General features: G+C 33.9%; 1 protein-coding gene across 1 annotated transcript in view; it reads left to right on the top strand.

Moving 5' to 3' along the window:
• The first annotated feature begins 767 nt into the window (after nt 1-767).
• LOC108739205 (protein Wnt-10b) overlaps nt 768-24,944 on the top strand; it is a 41,640-nt gene continuing 17,463 nt past the window's right edge. The window contains exons 1-2 of the mRNA XM_018472996.2: nt 768-1,221; nt 8,848-9,128. Coding sequence (XP_018328498.1) covers nt 1,163-1,221; nt 8,848-9,128 — 340 coding nt within the window. The 5' untranslated portion in view covers nt 768-1,162. The remainder of the gene's footprint in view (nt 1,222-8,847; nt 9,129-24,944) is intronic.

Genomic DNA, 24,944 nt, shown 5'->3' with positions numbered 1-24,944 from the left:
TAGACTTTACTGGCAGCTTCGCTTGCATACTTGTCAAAGATAATCGACGACCACATAAAATTAATTTTTCCATGTCTCGGAAACAGTTTTCTTTTTTTGGATAACCCTATGTCCTTTCCTGTACCTCTGACAATGTGTATACAATAGTTTATGATAGGTTTTGTCTTCGGCTTCGCTATCGTTGATATCCTAAATACGTGTAAAAAGTCATCAACGACCACATAAAACTATTTTTTTCTATGCCTCGGGTACAGTATCTTTTTTCAGGATAAAAGGTACAATATGTCTTTTTCTGCACCCCTGACAATGTGTACACAAAATATTACTATGATCGAATGAGTAGTGAAGTGATAGTAACAGAATAAGCAAATAAACAAACTCAAATTTGCATTTACAATATTCAATTACTAGCGTAACGATTGATGAAATATCGTTTTAATTGGCAATCCTGATTCATAGATTTTGTTTTGTTTGCCTGAGTGCTGTTTGCAGACGATGATTTTAGTGAAAGGTGCATGTCGTGTCATATCGCCGTTGTGCTCGAAGTAAGTAGTAAGTGTACTGAGAAAAATAATGAGAGAAGATAGTAATTATTACGACAAGTCCCCACTCCCTTTGTCGGCATCGGCGTGTGGAGAAGCCCCCTCCGCGTATAATTGCCCCACGTCCCGCCGACCACCCCATCATCCAACAACAGCAGCTTCAGCGCTCACACCCCATCACTAAATCTGACACTGATTCTTCCGGCTGCCGCGAATCTACCGACTCTTGTTCTTCTTATTGTTGTTATAGTGGTACCGGCGGCGTCGGTCAACAACTATTTCCGGCCGTTTCCGGGTTGACTATCCACAAAGGACACGAGCGCGCTCCTACCAACCTACCGTTGTCCTTTGAACTGGAAAAACCGATCGGGTGCTCCGCAACCCACCGAGCATAATCCTTTTTGTAATTCAATTAGGCTATCTCACAGTTTGTCGCCTTGTGATGGTAATTTTTTTATCGTCTTCTACACAATTAGAACGTGTAATGGGATAGACGCGAAGTGAATAAAATTTGTTTGGTTTTCATTTCGGGCCACTTTGAAAGTTAATAAGTGCGAAATTGAAGGTCAGTTGTGACTTTTTTTAATATAGAGCACCGTTTATGTCGGTGCAATGCGCTGATGAGAATGATCCTTTATCCTTGGGCAATCCTTCCAGCTGTCTATTTTCTGTTAATAGGGTAAGTAACTTACTTAAAATTTTGTCCTACAGTTTCAATTTTTAATCATAATTACCGATTCTTTTATTCTTGTTAAGAATTTTAAGACACAACTACAAAATTTGCGTACGCATCAACGTACGTATATATTTGCTTAATGTGTAACCCTACATATCCTGTTTATTTCAATACGATTTAAAAAATTAGGAAGTGGATTATTATGCATTGTAAACATTGACTCGATTTTCTGATATTTATTGCTGATCTTCATTATTATTACATAAATTTAACTACAGGACAAAAACTAATTGATAATAATTTTTTTTCAGATAAAAATACAACAATAAAGTACACTCTGAATATGTCAATATAAATATAAAAATATAAAATTATCATGCGAACGTCGCAGTTAAATAAGAATTTCACATTTGTTAGCATTCAATATTATTGATGTTAAAGGACGATCATGTTACAGAAGGATTACATCATCTATTCCTATTAAAACGTCTCAGCTTAAAATAGCGGTTGTTTTTTAAATCATTCTGTCACAATCACTTTCAATTCATGAGCAATTTATATTAACCAAAACTTTTTGCTACCTATTCGGTTTTTAAAAAAGAAGTTGCTTATTTAATTGCTGAAGTGGGCAGAACAAAAGAGATCATTGTTTTACAACCCAGCCTGTTAAAAAATGCAAATTTATTAAAATTTCAGTTATTTATTACCCTCCTAATTCGAACGAATATTTTAACGAACAAGGAAGTCATCAAGCTAATTTTCATTATTTACTATCGTCGCAAAATACACTTTGACTTTTTTATCCTTATGTATAAACAAACTAGCAGAAGAAAATGTTTATCTACGTACATATATGTACCTATATAGGTAACTAAATCAATTTCTGTCTGCTGTTATAGATGTAAAGCAAAAATAAGTATTAGGTATATATTTTGGATAATTGCATATTATAAATGAGTTGCTTGCATAATAATTTTCCTGCCTGTTGATTATTTACTGTTTACACACAATTACTCAACCAGGAATTAATTAATAATTAATAATAGACAGCCGCAATAAAACATTACTGCAATTCAACTGAAATAGGGGCAAATTTCCTTTTACTTCTTGTTGAAATAATTTTCATAAAATTGAAAAATTGAAAACAATGTCAATTGGAGGAAAGGTGTATGACTAATCAAATAATCAGTCGTTTAATATAATATTTATTCTCAGCTAAAACCATACCTATTCGTATACTTCAATTTTAATTAATTAATTGGTTGTTAAGTACTGTAACTTACCTGCGCATTGTTATATTTACTAAACGGTGCACGGTGGAGAAGTACTATCCCTAAAAATCGTCTACGTAGCAAGTAATGTCTTATCATTGGGGAAAGGCGGAGTCCACAATTTTCTTATTTTTTTTTGTTATGAAAAAGGGGATCTAAATTCATTGAAATTATATAACAAATAAGTGAAAGCTCTCTTAGACTAGGTAGGCACCAAAATCACTGGGGCTAATGGTTTCTGTCTCCGTTCTGATGAGTTTTCCATTAAATACCACCCTCAACCACGTCCCAAGCCACATTGAGTCCTTTTCAAAGGTTGTTAAAATACTTAACCAATTTTGATTCTTGGTTGACGGATTTTCAACGAGAGGGTTAAGTTAAAACCGATGAAACGAGGGTACCCGGCATCATCATTTGGTACCCGGCCGGAACCTAAAAAAATATGCCGGATCCACCGGGTACCAGATCCAAACCGAGTACGTGACCCATCTCTACCATAAATCTTGAGTTTGTCACTAATGACCGTTTAAATTTGCCCAAAATTAAAAATTGTATGTAATTACAATCAAAAACCCCTATAGACCTTTTCTACCCACAAAATAAAATAAAAGGGATTTCAATTCGAAGTTCTTGGATATTATCTAGGTACATAAGAGATAGTTGTACAATGTTTACCTATAAAACTTAAAAATCGGTAAGAGTTTTCTGGTTAAAATCAAATTTGATGGTAAGTATTTAAGATACACCTATATCTAATTGCTTCCTTATCACCAGTTTCGATACGTATCAGTTTAGCGTACGAAAAACTTCACCAGAATAGTAGTTACTTTTAGATAACTTTGAAAAGTCAAAAGATCTAGTTTTTTGGGATGTTTATTTTAATCAAGGTATCAAATCTATCATTTTAATCGATCGTAATCCATTTACCTAACAAACAGTGCGTGGCACTTTTCTCAATTTTCTGCATTTTTTTTATAATGTAAAGGAATGTAGTCTTTTCCATTACACCTAAATTGCAGAACCAACACCAACGTTACTGGAAAAATTTATCAACTACCTAGTTATGTACATTAATTATATGCAATGTTCTCATACGACATCGTCTACAGCAAAAGAACTGTTGACATTGAAACACACCCTGATAAAGGTTTTGCAACAAAATGCGAAACGTTTGTTTTGGTTTACTAAACAAACTTTTTTTTGATCCTGATCGTGACTTCGATTGTATTTTATACTAATAAATAAATATCGCTTTTGAGTTTTACTAGTTTTTATGAATAAACGATTTATTTGAATATTTAAAAAATAGTCAATTCTACATAGGTAGATAGATAAGAAAAATGAAGCATACCGTTAGAAATAAAATTGATTTTCCTTCAAGCAGGTATAACTACTTGTACTAAACAAACCAATTAATTAATCGGCACCACATTATTCCGAAAATATTTGTATAAACTAAATGGGAAAATACTTAATCATTGGTTCGAATTGCTTAATCATTATATGGAAGCGCTGGTTGGTACTATCCATGTATAAAAAAAAAGCAAACTACATCAATGAGAAGTACACCTTTTATCCGGAGGTGCCAAATGTTTGAATTCTTGTTCGAAATTTATTGCTTCGCTAATTGAAAGCCATTTAAAACAAAGGCGAAATTTATGGTTTAAGGTGTATCGGTGTCCATGTGAATGTATAAATGTTAATACAGAAAAAACGTACTCTAACAATACACCTTTGTAAGCCGTATGCTCGAGCATTGTTGTAAAAAGTAAAAGCGACCAGGTACAAACATGTAAGCAAACAGTTCCGTTTAGTAATAAATGTCGGCGATAACTTTTTAGCAAGGTTTTAAGGCTATTTTTCCTACTTTCGAGTTTTTCATACCTGCCTACACTTTTGTAATAACTACCGCATTAAACACATGATAATTATGATGGGTCATCAAATTTTGTTCTGTTCTTTTTATTACTTTTTTGAAGAATCAACAACATTACTGTTCTAGTTAGCTATGATTAAAGGTATTTGTGATCGTAGAGGCATACAAAAAGTTATTGACGTGTATATGTACACAGGGTGTTACTTCAATGTGGTTTTGTGAAGATATTTATACATAGATTAAAAAATAGATTAAAATTTATAAGCGAATAGAGAAATTGTTCAAAATGCTTGGAACACAAGCTTCCAATCGGAAAATCATTGATTGTCGAATTCGTCATTTAAAAATTCTGGAACTGAATAGATACGTAATTTGAAAATAATGGTATTCATTTGGTGTGAATTTGTTAAGGGAAATTGCCTCTAGCCTTTAGTTTAATTCGCATCTTCACGGAGAAAACTAAATTTTTATGACAACGCAAAAATTACAATTTTCGATTGTAAATAATTGAATTTGACATATAAATAGTAGAATTTAAGTTACCTGAATTTGTAATAATTTGAATTTTGACACCTTTCTTTAAAAACTATTTGTGCTGGGATTTTATTTTCACAAATTCGAGCCCAAATTGTAATTTTTACTGTTTTCACTTACGGAGCAACGGGCTAGTGGGATAGATTGTAAATATCTCTTTAATATTTAGGTAAATTCTCGTTTTTCATTTTCTCAATAATTTAACTAATAATGTTTTTTATCTATATCTGTTTTATTATTAATGTTAGATATTTTTAATAAAAAACATTGAATAGCCAGTTAAAGATATGAAATTATAAATAAACCTAACCTGAACACCGAAACCTCACATGCGAAAAGGTTACGACATACTACTTTTTTATTACTTTTTAATTGCATATACTTTAATCATTCGGGCGGGATTAACTAAAATATTTTTAGATATGAATTTATATGGTCTTTATTAAGACAAATAAATAAACAATTCTTTTCTATAAATTTCTAAAAATTAGAGAATAGGAACAGTGGTAATAAAATAGTAAAATAAATGAAAATGTCGAAAACTGACTTAGGAAAATCAGTAGTGGAGATGAGTTTTCACCCAGTGATGACCAGTTTCAGAGTGAAGACCTTGTCAAAATCGAGTACTTTTAGTTTTCCCCCTTCACATTTCAAGGTGTTAACTGATAGGTACAAAAACATGGGGGCTAGTAAGATCAATTTTGTTATAATATGCCAATCAAATTTCTAAGCCATATGGTTTCTGAGAAAATGGGCTGTAAATGGGTGGTGATACAAGGCTTTCGTTTCCCTTTTCAGGCATGGAACTTTAAAATTAATTCATAATTTTAAATTCTTCAGAACTCATTATCATCTTTGACTTTTAGGGTTAATATTATCAATACAAAAAATGGCGAATGCGACGGGTATATTAATAACTCTTGTATGTTTAGGCATTTGGACAAGGCAACAATGAATTTATTTATTGTTTTTGAGTTTTCTGCAGATATAAACACATGTACCTTTCATTTGATACCATACATGAAACTCACGTAATGCTCATTCTTATATACTCCTATGGTATACGTTTTGATAACGCACGCTTGAACCGTGTGACCAGTTGTTCCGCAACCTTTTTTAATGAACGTAGAATACTAAGACCTCTAACCACGGTTTACGCGATAATATATATGTATCTATAGTTACGTAATTTTCTTGATTGAAATTGTAACTTTATCTATTCATAATTTACAATTTTTCTACTAAAACGTTTAAGTTCCTGGTAAGTAATCTTTATTTGACATTTAAGCGAATTAAAGACGTGGGTTTAATTGGTAATGTATTTTTCCTCCAAAAGTTCATATATTTATTTGAATTCTAATATTGTTTTTCCTTTTTTTTTTAATTGTACCTAATACTTATGAAAATGCCACGAAATACTCACCCTTATATACCCTCGTAGTATAAGTTTTGACAACGTATGCTTGAAGCGTGTGACCAGTTGTTCCGCAAGCTTTTTTAACAAACGTAGAATACTAAAACCTCGACCTACGGCTTACGTGCTAATATAGACGTAATTTTCTTGATTTAAATTGTAACTTTATCTATATAACTGCCATTGAACTTATTAGAAAATTATTTAAGGGTTCATAATTTACAATTTTTCTACCAAAACGTTTATGTTTCTGTTAAGTAACCTTAATTTGACATTTAAATGCATTTAAGACACGGAATGAAGGTTTCATTGTTAATGTATTTTTCCTACAAATATTCATATATTTATTTGAATTCTAATATTGTTTTTCCTTTTCCTTTATTGGTGCCTAACAAAATTGCTTTTCTAAAATAAGTCATTTAAATACAATCCAACACATGCACGGGCAATTTTAATTCGGTTACTCGAAGGAAGGTCTACTGATTAATTGGTCCATTAGAGAAACCCGAAGAATTTCGAAATGCCAAAGTAACTGATGACTCAAATTAACAAATAAACATCTACATTGTCGCGATTAATACTGAAAGAAAGCAGCTTGTCGAGGCATTCTGCTTTTGGTGAAGTAATTGCTCTTAATTTATCATATGTCAACCAGCACTTTTGTCGAAAAGATTATCTTTCAGATTAGCTAAAAAAATATACCTATACAAATAATATTTACAACTATACCCACAAAATCCATTTAATGAAATTTTCATCGTCACCGTATGATTTTCCTGTAATCAAATCTAAACACTGCATTTATCGAAATGGTCAACTTTTGAAAATCGCTCATTTACCTTTGAGAGTAATCCTAAAAATTGTATATTTGAAGCACTATTAGGTCAGAAACGTTCGAAATGTGGTGTTACAGGCGAATGATGAGGATACTGTGGATAGGGAAGGTTAGAAATGAAGAGGTATTAGAAAGAGTAGGAGAACAGAGGAAAATCAATAAGAAACAGGGGAGATAGGTTAATAGGACACCCTCTCAGGCATGAAGGTCTAGTCAGAGACATGTTGGAGGCGGAAACGGAAGTTAGCAGGGGTAGAGGTAGACCTAGATTAGATTACTCTTCGCAAATAGTTAAAGATGTGGGATGTTCTAGTTTTAGGGAAATGCGAAGATTAGCTCAGGATAGGAAAGAGTGGAGGTACGTGTCCAACCAGTCCTAGGACTGACGACTTTATGATGATGATATTATTTAAACAATTGAAACACTAATACATTCCTTATTGTTACAATGTGAACCACACTTTAATTGTTTCTCTTATATGTTTAATTAACAAAATCTCTGTTTTTTTTACGCAGAAAACCTTTTAGCCCGACTTCTTTATTCTATGATAGATTGCCCGACATATCAGGTTCTTTATCAATAATACTTTCGAATGCTTGCCATAGTAGTCAGAGAAATAATCGTGATCTTCGGTTAATTAGTACAAGGAACAAAGAAAATCGAATGATTTGTTGGTATGTGATGTATTTTATTCGCTCTCACTGTTTCCCACGCGTGTCCACACATTTTACACGTTGGCATACCAACCTACCTCCGTGGTATGGTCTACATGCTCCTTTGGCAACGACGCACGTCGCGTCGCCGTTGTCGTCGTCGAGATAGTCCACATACCATCGCAGAGAAACTAAAAGGTCGCTTATTCGTTGGAAAGGACTCCAAACATTGTTTTCATTCGAAAAATTTCCGGAAAATGCCACCGGCTAGTTAACAAAAGAATGCGCTGACAATCGAACCCGAATGTTTTGAATAATTAACACAAATTAAATAGTTACTAATGAATTGAAATTCGATTATTATCGACTATATTATCCACGTACGACAAAAGAAATATGAAGCAACCTGAAGACCACCACCTCTACATTTTCTTTCTCTAATACTAACATTAATTTTGTTAGCGCTATGTTAATGTTTAGTCAGTGTTATCCGATGACATCCCCACATTGTGTGATTCCTTAACTATAAATAATCATCATTACAAGGTCAGCAGTTCGAACACTGACCTCTACTCCTTCTTATCCTGAGCTAATCTTCGCATTTCCCAAAACCTTTTTCGATTTTCCATTGAATCTACAGATAGTAAATAATTAACACTCTATAACTTAAACGAATAATTTGGGCATCGCAACTCAGTAAGCAGTGAAAAGTGGTTTGAATCGGGAGAAAGTAAAAGACGAAGAATTGCTGAATTTCCTAATTTAGAAAGATGCTTGTTTTTTACATGGTTTATACAGTGTAGAAATAAAACATTAGTATTAATGGACCTATACTAAAGGAAAAAGCTGAAAAGTTTGCTAAATCACTGGAAATCCATAATTTTAAGGCTTAAACTTAAACCCTTAGTAAGTAAAAGCTCAATAACTCAAACTATTTTACGTTTCCCTTGGTCTTTATCTTATCGAGATTCTACTGTATTTTCATGTTTGCTGTAATCGACAAAAATGCTTTCGCAAAGTATAAAATGATATAATTTTGTTACAGAGTACGATCGAAGATTGCACATTCGCCAGACAATTATTATATTTCGAAACAATCGACGCTTTCATCGGCGTTTCGAGACACTACCGTATGCCGAACTATACCTGGATTAACAAAAGCTCAGGTAGAACTGTGTTATAGGCAACCAGACACTACGGAGATGGCTTTGCAAGGACTAGAACAATCTGTAAAGGAATGTCAACAGCAGTTTGCTACCCATCGATGGAATTGTTCAATTTCCACCAAATCGAGGAATCCTCATACCAGTGTCATGTTCCAGAAGGGTATGCAATAACTACTTTTTTTGGGTTTTGTCTAGTGATGAGCAAAGCAAGGCAAGACCAAGACTATCCCAGTCTTGGTATTGGTTTTCGTCTTGCTTATTCGGTCTTGATCCCGCGTGTTAATTCTTGGTTTTGCTCATTTAATCTGATATTTAAGTTTTTTTAATAATCCTTCTAAGCACAAACTTTTATTTATATTTAGCACAATAATTGTGTAAGATGCTGAAATTTTCTGTCAACATGAGAAGTTGTCATTACCTAAAGAAAATGTCGATAGTTATGAGAGTTTTGAAAACTCGGGAACTTACCCCTCTTCCATTGCATAAATTAACCCTTCCCCTTGAAACCCTACTTGATATAAGCAAAAAAGATCGAAAAGAAAATTGATCTGTCTCTATATTTTAACCATGTGTTAGGACAAAGAACACTTAACTCGAAGGAAATTCTTGTATAGATTCCTTTTCTGAAATAGTGGTAAAGTTTCTTTTTTTCATGTTAAGTGTTTCAAAAAAAGAAGGTATTAAAGTTGTTTCAGATTGTTTAACTCATAAATCCACCGGGAGTAAAAATTTTTTATTTAGTCTTGCGTATTTGGTCTTGGTGTTACATATTCAGTCTTGGTTTTAGTCTCGATATTGTACGAGCGCTCTTGATCTTGGTCATGCTAGTATAAAGACAGTCTTGTTCTTACTTTTACTCGAAGATATTGTAAGATATCATTGAGGAAGACAGTACAAAGGATAATATATATGCAATATTACATCCCAAACTATCTAGAAATGAGTATCAAGTTAAAATTTAAAAAGGACATACATTCATTTAGATTTTTAGTAGCTGTAATTTAAAAATTAAATTAAATTATCAACTACTTATAATTGATCTATAAGTTTTCAGCTATTTTCTTGGTGACTCAAAGAAATTTATTTGCAATACATAGGGAAAAATGCATATCTTACTTTACTTTGTTTTAACGATAAGGGTTCTTGTGGATCTTAGAATAACCCTGTATCACGACGACACACATCTATATGTGTGTCAAAAAATGCTAAAATATCACTTACATAAGTCAAATTGAATTTCAGCAGGGACAAGAAGTTTGTTGTAAATACATACTATATAAAGTAATAAAAAAGTCACCCCATTTTAGACATTCTTTTAATCTCGTATAAGTATTTCTTATTCCTTAAACAATTTATTGAGCATATCTATTTATTGTTAGCTTCTTCAATTTATAACCATACTGTTATCACTCTCATACCTTACGTTAATCCGACGATCAAACTGCTCCCGGAACAGGAATCTGTTGCCTTTACCAAACATTATTCATTGGCCAATAATTTCCATGAAATTGCCTCTTTATTATATTAAAATCTTATCTTCGTACCTCATTATTAAAATTCAATTTTCTCCCAATCGAGAACTAATCAACACAAGAAGTATGCGAGCTATTACTTCGTAAAACATCTATCACCATGAAATAATGATTTACTTTATTCGTTCTTTCTCTATTTTTAATTTGTTAATTTTTTTTTTGTTGCATCGTAAATCCATCCGATTTTAAACGATCATTAAGGCATGCAGTATCTAAAACAGGCAGGGTGGTAAAAGTGATTAATATATTTTAGTACTTGACTGCTAAACTTTTACGCCACGGGATTCCTGTTCACTTGTCAACACGAAATACCTTTATTTTCGCTGAGGTTTTTATGGCACCGAAAGCGAAGGTAGGACGGCGGGTGGTCCAAATTTTTCAATGGATTGTCAGTAGCTGCTCCAGAGGTACCGTATGGTGTTATAAAACTTAGAAGCCGGACAATAAATTCTAGGTATAAAACACCTTTTGCTGTCTTAAGAAAACGGTTGTTATTATGAATTATATCCATTCGATATTAAAAAAACGCCAGCATGCTTAATGAACTGATGGAATTATGAAATTATCTGGAATGTATTAGTCACTAAATTGTATTATTATAAGTAGCAGACTATTAAAATGTTTACATATAAAGATCTCGCGGCTACTAATAAATTTCCAATGGTTTTCATGGTAAACATAAATATATCAAGTTTTCCACCAACCAAATAAGATATATACCTACTTAATTGTAAAACTAATTTAGTCTTTTAAAAATCATTAAATTGTAAAAGTCAGATTAAATACATACAGATGGACTAGATTACATTTTCCTGTGAGCAATTTTTAAGAAACAGATATTTTGATCAAAAGATAAATAATCCCTTCAGTGTTGATCTGTTTTTTGAGGTTGTAAGTAAACAGGGAGGTACTACTATCTAAAAATAAAAATATCAGGATTAACATGTATCTCATGATTAGTACCAATCTATCCTAAAAAGTTAATTCAGATATCTCTTCGGATCCAATTCAGTTTGCTTCAGCCTTTGTAAAACAAATTGATTGTGGTTATCCTTTTTTTCAATTCATTTTAGTAGTGTTAACTGTCTCAAAAGTCGATAGTGTTGTATGCAATTGGTTTTTATCTAATTATCTTAATTTCTGCGAGAAATTCCCATGATAGGTAAACGATTAGGTACTTCCGAAAAATTGAACTGAATTTTTGCAGGCATCAATCAGATTAAAGCTTTTTTATGATCCTGTTAATCAGTATAAGAAAGTGTATTAGATTTAGTATAGAGTATTAAGTTCAAAGTAAACAAGAGACGTAGCAGCTTTTTAATACGATATCGTCCTGTAGACTTCAAGGTGCTCGTATATTTATCTATGTACCTTTCAGAGGTAGAACTTTTTCAAATATCAAAATAGGTGTTTGATTAATTACCCCAAAGAGTATAAATACCAGGTTCCAAGTAAATCTGGCCAAAAACAAAAATGTTCCATGCATACCTTTCCAACCCTTTTCACTCCATTAGGGGTCTAATTTCGAAATATTCTTCCTTATTGCATGTACACATCAATCACATCAAGCACATCTATGCGAAAAATTTCAGCTATATCAGACAATATCAAAACATCTAAATTTAACCTAGACTTTTTTCATATAAAAATACCATCCAAATTTCCGAGTTTTCCCACGTATTATCCAAAAATTTTCTTTCATACAAACCTTGCCTTCTAAATTACAAACATACGAAAAAAGAAATCATCTAAATCGTTTGAACCCCTTTCAAATTATGCTTTGTCATACGTTTGGCAATTTCCCAGAATTGACAGCTAAGAACAATTTAAATGTGATGTGGTTTTTACGTTTGGTTGTCCAATTTTTCCAATTTTTCTCTTCATAAGAACCTTTCTCGTATTTCAAGGAATATTTAAAAAAAAATTTAGCCTAATTAGGTCGAGCCATTCTCGAGTTTTGCGCTTATCAACACAATTAGCCATTCATTTTTATTTATATAGTATAAGTATCAAAGTAAACAAGAGACGTAGCAGCTTTTTAATACGATATCATCCTGTAGACTTCAAGGTGCTCGTATGTATGTCATGCATGAATGGAATAGGCATCGGCAATTTAAAGTTGCCTCCTTTTGGTACATTCAAACGTAACTCATCATTCGTTATGGTTCTTATTCCGATAGAATGGACTGAGTGATATCCTTGGAATGAGCTGTCACTGCTTCCTGACGCGATGCTCTTTACTGACATCAGGATGCAGCTGCACTTCACTCATTGTTTGCTAATCTGCGTAACTACTTACCGATAATAGGTGCCATTAAGAAAGTGTTGAGAAAATTGCCGGAACGTTGGTGGCCATTTTTTCTATTTATTCTATTCCGAGGAGTCATTAAAGATTTACGCGCAAATTGAAGATTATTATTTTAAACTGTTTTAACTAATTGAAGTAGGTACATTTACAAGGTGAATCAATTTAGAAATCCTTTTATGAGAAGAGCGTTAAATGAAAAAATAAAATTATCGTCGAATCACGAAGTAATAATTTCTTGAAAACAATTTAGATATATGAAGTTACTAGCTTTTCCACGCGGCTTCGCTAGCTTCTCCATAAAACCCCCATTCACTCCTCCAAACTTTTAATTTTGTCTAATGTCGCCATTTTAGATTTCAAATACAAACATTTTTCATTTTGCCCTTTAAAGGTTGATTAACTTTATCAATAAGTACTAAGAGCAACCTTCCAGTAAATCCAACCCAAAATATATCCCTTACAAATGTTGCAATCCCTTTTTGTCCCCTTTTAGAGGTTAAATTTTTTAAAATGTCGAAATAGGTTTTTGATTAATTACCCCAAAGAGCATAAATACCAAATTTCAAGTAAATCTGACCAAAAACAAAAATATTTCATGCAAACCTTTCCAACCCTATTCACTCCCTCAGGGGTTTAATTTCGAAATATTCTTCCTTATTGCTTGTACCATCAATCAAATCAAGTACATCTCTGTAAAAAATTTCAGCTATATCAAACAATACTTACCAAAACATCTAAATTTAACCTAGATTTTTTTCATATAAAAATACCATCTAAATTTCCGACTTTTCCCACGTATTATCTAAAAATTTTCTTTCATACAAACCTTGCCTTCTAAATTACAAATATACGAAAAAAGAAATCGGCCAAATCGGTTGAACCGTTCTCAAATTATACTTTGTCATACGTTTGGCAATTCCCAGAACTGACAGCTAAGAACAATTTAAATGTGATGTGGTTTTTACATTTTTTTTCCCAATTTTTCTCTTCATGAGAACCTTTCTCGTACTTCAAGGAATCTTTAAAAAGAAAATTTAGCCTAATTGGTCCAGCCATTCTCGAGTTTACGCTTAGCAACACATTTCATTTTTATTTATATATATTAAAAAGTTTAAAAATCTTTGTGTACATCACACTGTTCAACAGAATATCATGGCATAGTCAACTGTTATAAAATTGGTAACAATAATTACCTAAACAGAGACAATTTTGTTTTGGCGTCAACAGTAAGCAATTTAGTGGGTATATGCAGACATATACAACGTTAATTATGAAAACAAATGAAATTGCTTTCTGTTACCCTTTTTAAATAATGTTTTTTTTTATAACTTTCAATATTCTTTTTATCGTAGAAGCCTCTAACAGACATATAGATACGGACGGTTATCGTTTCCAAAACTGATCAGGGTTTCATAGGACCTTTAGGGTACGATACCCTGATAAGGTTTTTTTTAAGTTCTGGTTTCAGTGTTGAGCAATTAAAACACTAACCTAGGTTAAAATAAGCTTCAAAAATTCCAGAAAAACACGACCTGCTAGGTAATTATTTAATAAACACAGTACAAAACATTGGCTGTAAGAGGCATTTATTTTTATTTCTTATAGTTTAGTGTTGGTTGAAATTTTTCCAGATGCAATATGTGCATTTATTGTTTGCCATCAGAACCCATCCAATTCCATAAAAGTTACAGTTTATAATCGAACAATTAAAAAGACATAACAATAACACGTGACATACGATGGTATCGGCAGTGCGAGACTTATTAATTGCCCTAATAAAGGAGTACTAATTTCTTCCGAAGGTTGTTTATGCCGACTATAAAACGGAATTATGTGGTTTTGAATGAGTGTTTCCAAGTCGAGTACAATGGGGGCGCATAGATAAGAAGAGAGGTAATTTATGCGGTGTGAAAAGGCTTTTAAAGTTCTAATTAAAGTGCAATGTAAAGCACACGTGATAAATATTTTGACATGGCTTTTTACTGCTGTTACTATAATAGTCTCGGCCTGTTTGCTCATATATACATACATTCCATTGAATAAGATATCCTTTAATTTCAAAACATGCGTCCAAATAGCAGTCCGTCGTAAAGAATTTCAGCTCTTTTAGATAAATTATTTTACCTTATAGATAATATTTTTATCACCATTTCAAATATAAACAAAAATATCTAAAATCAAAATTAACATCATAATAAAAAAAATCGGTTGTCTGTAAAGTCGGTTTACTGACGATAGTTGAACGTGACAACGTCATCAGAAAATACTGATGGAATGGTTTCATTTTTCAAAAGAAAATTTTAATTTTATTTGTTTGATAGATATTTTGTATGAATATAGAGAAGGAGGTAAATGGAAATGTATTATTGTATAGCAGCTGTCCACGCGGACGCATCGCTCACTCAAGTAGGAGAGAGACAGATGTCGAACGCTGCCGAACGCGGAGGCCGATTGTGCCTCTTTGTCGCTCGTTCCGCGCTCTCGCTTGCACATCAAACCTTAAATGGAACGCCTCAGAGCGAGGTAACGCCGCATTTCGTGCGTGCGGCCGGCTCTATCGAAATACGAGGGTGGATTGATAAGTTTCCGGCCTGACCAAGAAAAACAAGGTTTTTAAAAATTTTTTTTTTTTATTTCTCAACATAATCTCCTCCAAGGCTGATACATTTCTCATAGCGGTGTTCCAGTCTATTAATGCCATCTCTATAGACTGATTCGTCAAGCTCCTCAAAATAACCATTTACAGCTTCGATTACTTCTTCATTGTCCGCAAATCTCTTACCGCCAAGCCATTGTTTGAGATTAGGGAACAGAAAATAGTCACTCGGGGCTAGGTCTGGAGAGTAAGGAGGGTGCGGCATCAATTCAAACTTTAGATCGTTGATTTTAGCCGTCGCAACGATTGACGTGTGCGCTGGTGCGTTATCGTGATGAAACAAGATTTTTTTCTTCGCCAGATGAGGTCGTTTAATTTTCACCTCGTGGCTCAAACGTTGCAATAAGTCTGCGTAGTATTGACCAGTGATAGTATTACCCTTTGCAAGGTAATCAATGTATATAATACCTCTTGCATCCCAAAAAACAGTAGCCATAACCTTGTTCGCCGAAAAAATTGTTTTTGCCTTCTTTGGAGTTGGTTCCCCTGGTCCAATCCACTGTTTAGACTGTTCTTTGGTTTCAGGAGTGTAGTGGTGGACCCACGTTTCGTCAACGGTTACGAATCGACGCAAAAATTCGCTTGGATTACGCTTATACAATGACAAATTTGCGGTAGAAATGTTTTTTCGAATCAATTTTTGGTCGACTGTTAGCAAACGCGGCACCCATCTTGCACAGAGCTTTTCCATATGCAAATGTTGGTGCAAAATATGTTGCACACGTTCATATGACATCTTACAGGTCTCAGCTATCTCACGCACTTTCAATCTGCGGTCTCCCAGCACTATTTGATGAATTTTTTCGATCATATCTGGAGTTGTGACCTCAACGGGGCGTCCTGAGCGAGGCCCATCAGAGGTGCTCACACGACCCTTTTTAAACTCGGAAACCCACTGCTTAACGGTTGAATATGACGGGGAGGATGTCCCCAGTGTTGAGTCCATCTCTTTTTTAATTTCCTTCGGCGTTAACCCCTTCAAATAAAAGTATTTGATGACAGCACGATTTTCCTGCTTTTCCATTTTTACGAAAACCACAGAGGCGTCTTGTTCAGCGTGCTGTCAAACCTACACTAGCAAGGAGATCGGGCTGAAACTATAGCTACAAGCTATCCAAGGATGGTACTATAGAATGTCACCTCAAGGTAGGCCTAGTGGCGTCATCTCTTGGTTAGGCCGGAAACTTATCAATCCACCCTCGTATAAGACGTTGTCACGTCAAAAAAAACACTTCTTGAGTATTTATGACTTGAATATTTTTGGTTTGATAGACAATGTTGAATGTTACATTTCCTTTCCATATCAGTAGGCTACCTGCAGATGCAGGTTATGTGAAACTAATTAAATGTATATGTGGTCCAATGGAAAGGAAAAAACGTTTGGGTGTTTCATTCCTACCAGTCACTAATGCTTGTGGGCGTACAGTCTCTCCGGAGTACACTGGAAGGTACGGCGGAAGGCTCTATCTTCAGCCTCCTTTCAGGAATCGCGGAAATGGGTGGGTGGTGGTTCGGGTGAGAAAGATGAGACGTACGAAATGAAGACAGAAGATGCTGAAAGATTATCTGTGGAATGTTACTGCCCCAGCATTTACCTAGGTGATCCAAGGAAACACAGAAAAACTTGAAACAAGGCAGATGGACCCGGAATCGAACCGGCGTCCTCTCGAATGCTAGGCAATTATAGGCATCTAGGCCATCCCGCTCGGTAACGAAAAGGACCCTGCAAGATCCTTGTGGAAAATCGCCCTCTGTCAAGCTCATTAAAATATTGAATTCTGCTAGCTTTCGGCAAAGTGTAGACCTCATGACTGTCCGTATGTAGTACAACTCAACGCCATAATGTATTGTTGGGGAAAATTGTTGCACTCAGAGGTTTAATGAATGAGACACCTCCATACGAACTTAGCGAGGTCCTTTAATAATTGCTGCTATTATTATGGATGAAAATGAGTATTTGCAAAAAGAACGGAGAAAATGCCCATGGAAAAGAGGGAAATTTTGTATTAATGCACATGTTATAAAGCTAATGTGCATGGTGTTGTACCTAGTAGCTTATCTTATGGCTAATTATGGCGGACTCTCCATTAAATATCATCCTCTCCGAAACATCCCAATAAACCATTCATTAAGTTCCGATCAAACAGTCAATCGGATAATCAACCAATCTGTAACTTTTTGCCAACTTCTTTTCGCCGAATTGCTTGAAATGATTGAAACTTATAACAGTATTGTGTAGTTTATCGCCTGAAGAGGTCGGAAATATCGTTGACGAAACGTAGCAACTAAGAATTGTGGTATTCATTTCATGTATGCTCTTTGAGACTAACAATCCTTGTATAGGTACTATAAAAAATAATTGTTTGGGAGCAACATTAGCATCAGTACTTCCCCTACTTGTGCTTATAAAACAATTTTAATCCTCATTTAAGTTTTTTTTATGCATTTTACTCCACATGTTCTAAATTGTTTCTGTGTATTTAAAGGCTGGGAAAGTAAGAAATATTATTACATCTGAAGAAAGCCCAAGCGAACGAATCCCATATAAGCGAACTCGTAATACCTAATTGCTGTTTTAACTAATAACTAAGCTATATATTCGTAATAGTGAAACTTCCGCAATGAAATTCCTATAAAACTGAGTTTACGATCATTTGAATTTCAGTTGAAAGTTAAATAGAAAAACTAATTAGAAACTGTATCTCTGTTAGCTGCAGAAAGGACTTTCATATACCTAACATACTCTAATTATATTATTATCTACTGCAACAACTACTAATGTTAAGGTATTCTTTTATGTGTTGTAGAATTTTATTTTTTCGCGCTTCTCATTAAAATATTCCCTTAAAACATATCCAAGATTATCGTCATAATTAAATTACAATGTACAACTCTTGCAGGATAAACTGGCAAGTTTTACGAGAACTAATTTAAATTAAATAATAAGCTTTTTATTGCATTCAAACTAGTCTGAGAACTGACGACCTTATGATGATGATGAAATTCAACCTTTGCTTGATGAAAATCCATAATTAAGTCTAAACCAAAAGCTCTTATTAGAAGGTCTTTAAAAAGTGCTTTGTTTTGTTGTATGGTTTAGACTTAATTGTTGATTTTCATAGAGTAAAGGTTTAATTTCATTTTTTCCTGTCCTGAGCTAATCTTTGCATTTCCGTAAAACTAGAACATCCCACATTCTTATTATTTGTGAACAGTAAATTAATCTAGCTCTACTACCCTTCTTAACTCCTGCTTCTGTTTCTAATATGTCTCTTTAACTATAGTAACCTCTGTTCTGTTCTTTCTAATACCTCTTAATTTCTAACCTTCTGCATTCACGCCATCCTCATCATTCGCTTGTAACACCACATTTCGAAAGCCTGTAATCGTTTTTTTTCCGCCGCGTCCACGGTCCATGTTTAGCACCCTTACAGCGTCACGCTTCAGACATACACCTTTAACAATATTTTTTGAATTTCTAGATCATAACCGTTTATGAGCATAAAAGTGACTTCTTTTTATTGATGGCGACTCCACCCTGCATTATTCTCGACCTATCTCAACTGCTCCTTCTATCCTGAGATATTTGACTTCCTAGCTACCAAAATCTTGTAATTTTTCGTCTCCTATCTATATATTCGCTCTTTACCTGCTTTTATTTTTCTTGCATACCAGATAAATCAGTCAATCAGTTTGACCTTTTACATACAGCTTCATTTTGATAGAAATATAGTTAAAGTAATTAAATCCTTTTTAACTCAAAATATTTATTAAAAACTCATTTATTTTATTAAAATTGTTTGCAACTAATTATCGGTTACCACTAATAGTAAGTATACAAAATTCCCATAAAAATGTTAAATTAATTACTGACGGTTTCGTTTTATTTCTATTTAATTGTCCGAGCAAATCACGCCAGTGTGTAGTTCCGGAGCTATACCAGCTAAACACACGCAATAAAACCACAAAACGTACACCACCTATGGCTAATCGCTTGTAGAGATTTTGTAAGTATTCTAGAAATATATGACTAAGTTGGTTACGTCTTGTAGGTAAATAATCTGCCTTGTAAATGTCATCAACGTCAGCGAACCGTTATATACTTGGCTACGTACGTATCTACATTTTATTAGATTCATCAGTACGATCTCTTGTCTCTTGTCTCACAGTGGAAAGACTTAATTTATTTTTCAGCGTGTTTGCAAGTTGTAAACGAACACGTGTAATTATCCGTACCTGTACACTGAATTAAATCTGATCATTATAAGACCGAAGCAAATCGTTTAGAAAGTACAAGCAAAAACATGCATCTAATTTATTAACCACAAACAATGTAATTAGAGGATTAATATGAAACTTCAGGCTCGGATGAACTCGGGGTAAAACTAATAATGATGCTATAAGGAAGGTCGGTGACGCGATTCTGTGAGATTATAGGTAATAGAACGGCTTGAATTAGTACAACCCATTGTCTATACCATTACGTCCTAGATATCGAAATTAGGTCTAAGGAACCCGCCGATCTTTTAATAAGACGTTTTAACAACTAACTAGTTCCAGAACGTTTTCTACTGTCAGATAATCCAGTTACACCAATTACAGTTACAAAGTAAAAACGCATTTTATTCTTGCATATTCACCCTACTAGAATTTAAAAAGGGCATGCTCCAACCTAGCGTGCGGGCCTCATGTGACTAATGAGGGGCATGCCGATATAGGGATTTCCCCTTAGATTCCTCATAAAAATCCCACCAAAAAAAGTGGTGATACTAAAATGAGGATTGGTGTAAACATGTATAAACTTACAATTTGAAAATACTCTGGGTAAAATAAAAAAACTTATAAAAAAATGGTAACAATCACCTTGCCCAATTATGTCGTCGTTTCAATACAATTTCAGACGCATCAAGTTGAACAACAGTAAAACGATTGCAATTAAACTATTATTGACTACAAAAGAGCTTACTAACACAGTCTTACTTAAGAGCAAACAAATTTTACAAACAAGTGATATATGTATATATTCCTCCAAATGGAGATATAAATTGTGAAAAACTACTACGAAAAAGAAAATCCCTATATACGTATCCATGCGATGTTAAATGTTTAGAAATGTACCTATAGTTTCTGCAAACAATGAAAATATTACTACCTGTAAAATCATAGATGTTGAAAAAAAAATAGTTTATCTTAATGTTAGTGACGAAAGTAGAGATATAATGTGTGTTACACCGTTGCTACATAAGTAAAAGTGAACCGTTTCTCATTGGTAAAATATATTTCTCATTCAATTTTGTATTTTTTTCATTAATAATAAAGTTCATGTTTCTAAAAATTTTTAATGGAGTAGCAATAATTTTTCGCCGCGGAGGCCACATGCGGCATTCCTGTTGATGCGCAAATGCGGCAAGGGACCTACAAGGGGTAGTGGGCTACCCATTTACGGATCCTACCTGCACCCCCCTCAAAATTCTAGTCTAGTCGGGCATTTGCTTATATCACCAATAGGTGCAGTAACTTACAATTTGGAATGAGTTATGTAATATGATAATTTGAGAATAAGGACAAGAAAAAAATAAACTAAATTGCAACGACAATGGCAATTCGGCACGATTCACCGAAAAGGAAATTCAGTCTTTACTAAATATGAAGATTGGAAAAACTTTGGCGATTGTTGTAGAACAAACAAAATAGCACAAACCCCAAAGCCAAAACACGACACTGTAGTTGTCCGAAGCACTTTTCGGTAACAAGGTTCACTGCTTTGGCGTTGGGGTTTGAGCTGTTTTGTTTGTTCTTCAGTCTTTACTGCAAAGAAAAATAACTAATAAAATGTACCTGCTTAATAATTATTACATTGTTTATATGTAGTCAGTCGAAGACGGTTCGAATTTAACGACTAAATATTATCCTTTTTAAAAACATTTTTAGTTCCATTTTACACCCTACTTGATTAGTTGGTAATATTCGTAGCATATATTAGTTACATAAAAACGACACATGTTGAAGTTAATAAAGCAATTATTGCCATAGCCCCATAATTTTTCAACCATTATAAGCACTAGCTCACAGTATAAGTGTCTTGGTAGAACACGCATAGCTATTTACCTAAATTACATGCACAAAAAAGCATTAAACAGTGAATCTGTCTTTTACCTATTTGCCTTCTATCTCGGTTTCAAAAAAAAGAAGCTCGAGTTCACCTTACTCGTTGGGTCGTTGAAGCTTTTGTACCACTAATATTAGCGTTTATTTTATTTTCATAAACATATTTAATATCTAAGAGGGAAACGTGGAAATGGTTACGTGTCATTGAAAATTAGAGCAGTCAGTAGAATGATAAGTGACATTCAATTCGTGCACACGTACGGATATCAATTTGAAAAAAGAAAGCAAGAAAGCTGCAAGTTTCAAGATGCTGTTGCGTTGTCCGAAGATTGGATGTAAGTGACAGGCGGCACAACAGCTGTCCGTCAGAAGCCAGCGGGATAACGTGTAGCGACGACGGAGTGGCCATCAAGAAGCTGGAAGACCATCCGCATTGTCCATTTTATTTATATGGAAATGGTGGTAGACATACGTGCCGACAATTATGCCTTTCACGGCGAACTGCACAATCAGTGCCGGTGGTCGGTACATCAGCTATTACTGTAACGTATCTATGTACGTGGACGATTCAAATGACATTGTTCCGAGGAACTTTATGGTTACAACAACTCGGAAAACTCAGGCATGAAGAAAACGAAACGATGTTTACTACGGCAATTGCAAAATGATTACAAGAATTCAACTGATTACGTAAAAAGTGCACGTTGAACGGGAAAAGAAGTTATTCCTGATGGACCTTAACGTTTATTTGAATCACTCATAGGTCACGTCATCGCTCCCAGTTGGATTAATTAGCAACATTAGACCATTACCACAATCAAATAATGAAATTCAATTGTACCGACGACGCATGGTGGCACATTTGCTTATATATGTATAAAAACAACTCTATCCCGACTTTAGCAAAAAGCAAAAGCTCTTGGATTTAATTTTTGTTTACCGTTTACTACAGCGCTTCTCAAGACCGCAATTGTGAGACGAATATACTGAATACGATCAAATTAAGGTCAACTAAAAACAATTTAGAGGTAGTTATTTCCGATAACTTAAGATTCTTCTTTAAAATATGCTTATAATTTCCGATGAAAATGCATAATTTAATGAATCTAAACAAACTAAATTCGGTTAACACACATAGCAAGAAATTAACAAAAATTTCCCAACGCAAAACACGGATCATTAATAATCACAAAATTATAACAAAAAACATGTTTCGTTTTTAGCTTAAGTTAAACATAAACGAATTTTAAAAACCGTTGGGAATATCTTCGACAATTCGATCCACTATTCGAAGAAAGAAAATTCCAGTGATAAAAACTACTTTTTGATATTTTTAATGTATACTACTAATAGATAAAGCTTCTATTTTTCTTTTATTATGCAGTTAGAAAACAAACACTTTTAGTTACATATGAAATATTTTTTTAATGACCTATTAAATCAAAATATTTACTTAGTACCCACTAAGGTTAAAAACTAATCGCCTGATGTAGTAGCCGCTTAAATCGCAAACCTATGATTTGACTAGAAATAATGCCCAATTTGGCTAAGAATTAAATACCCTTCGAAATACCCATTGTGATTGTATTCTATTAAAATTATGTCATGCATCTGATCAGTGGCCCAGTTAGGGCTTTGACACAATGCCTAATAAGGTATCTGACATGAATACCCGTCTAGGCATCTAATAAAGAACCCGATCAGGCACCTGACTTAGAACCCGGTTAACCGCCTGGTGGGGTTTTCAATAGGGACCTTAACAAAGGAAAACATTATTCTTTTCTTGCATTGAAAGTGAAATCCATCACTCTCGTTGCCGAAAATGTTAATATGTAAAAAACTACAATCTCCAATTGTTTAACATTCACTTTTTTTGAATTTCAAAATTCTTGAACAATTTTCAAAAAATTTATAATCAAACTAATAATAACATCTCAAAAACAAACGCAATTTTTCTACTGAAATAAAAATGGATTAATCGGAAACATAGGTCAACCTAGTGTATAGTTTTGTCGCTATTTTATATGTCTTTATCTTTGTGACTAACGACTTAACGACCTTTTATTATACACTCTTCTCTAATACACTTGTCTTAAGGGAGGACTAGCAAGATAAGCCCAAGGGTCAGATTAACGGCAAAAATATTTGGCGGAAAAATGTCATACGTATTTTATTATCAATAATTGTCCATATAAGTAACTATTTTTCTGTCGCATGTTTTAGTGATGTCAAGTTCAACCCTTTACTTTAAAACACATTTGTCAATGTGCCAGTATGTAGCCAGGATCTTAACAATTAAAGGTAATCGCCAGTTGCAAAATGTCGTTCACACTTTTCACTGAGAAATGTCAGTTCTTACTTGCTAGCAATAAAAAATTATTCACATTCATTATAAATGAAATTTATTTAAAATAATAAGGGTTTCACGTGGAGAAGGTACAGTAGTAGATCGCTAATAAGGAGTAAAGGTAAATACTTTCCCTTACACCTACATATAATCGTGGCGAAACTAGATCCACACTTCCTTTAGTAAAATATAACATACTAGCGACCCGCTCCATCTTCGCAAGGCTGCAATGCTGATACTTAATATACTATTGAATGTCTTTATATACAACATTTACAGCTTTTTTGTCATTAGATAATACAAACCGGCCCCCCGGCCAGTACAGCCGCAACCGCATGTCCCTGCATTTTAAATCTGTAATATATTCGAAAATATTCATTTAAATTACATGCTGTAAAGGGCCATATCTATCTATATTAAATGCACAATGTATTTAAAAGTATTTAATTGGATAAGGATTAATGCTGTATTGCTTAAAATCGCTTCGTAAATAAGTCATTATTTCTCATAAAAAGTAAAGGATAAAAAATGGTTATTGTGGGTTATATCTAAGAGATAGACATATACCATCCCGGACTTTTTTGTAGACCTTTTTATGATGTACAATACTGTAGTATATTATTTTGATCTATCTCGTAGGGTTCAACCAGCGTTTGCAATGTAAGCGCAAAAAATGTGTTTATTTACATCACATTAGAAACCTCTAAAATTATCAGTGTTTCTCTCTATATTACGAATGTATTATACATATAAACCTTCTTCTTGAATCACTCTACATATCTTTAAAAAAAAACCGCATCAAAATCCGTTGCGCAGTTTTAAAGATTTAAGCATACATAGGGACAGACAGCGGGACTTTGTTTTATACTATATAGTGATATACGAGGGTGGATTGATAAGTTTCCGGCCTAACCAAGAGATGACGCCACTAGGCCTACCTTGAGGTGACATTCTATAGTACCATCCTTGGATAGCTTGTAGCTATAGTTTCAGCCCGATCTCCTTGCTAGTGTAGGTTTGACAGC

This window comes from Agrilus planipennis, unplaced genomic scaffold (assembly GCF_000699045.2).
Source record: "Agrilus planipennis isolate EAB-ADULT unplaced genomic scaffold, Apla_2.0 scaffold174, whole genome shotgun sequence".
In the NCBI taxonomy this organism is placed as follows: Eukaryota; Metazoa; Arthropoda; class Insecta; order Coleoptera; family Buprestidae; genus Agrilus; species Agrilus planipennis.
The sequence above is the reverse complement of the archived record's forward strand: the minus strand, read 5'-3'. Positions and strand labels throughout refer to the sequence as shown.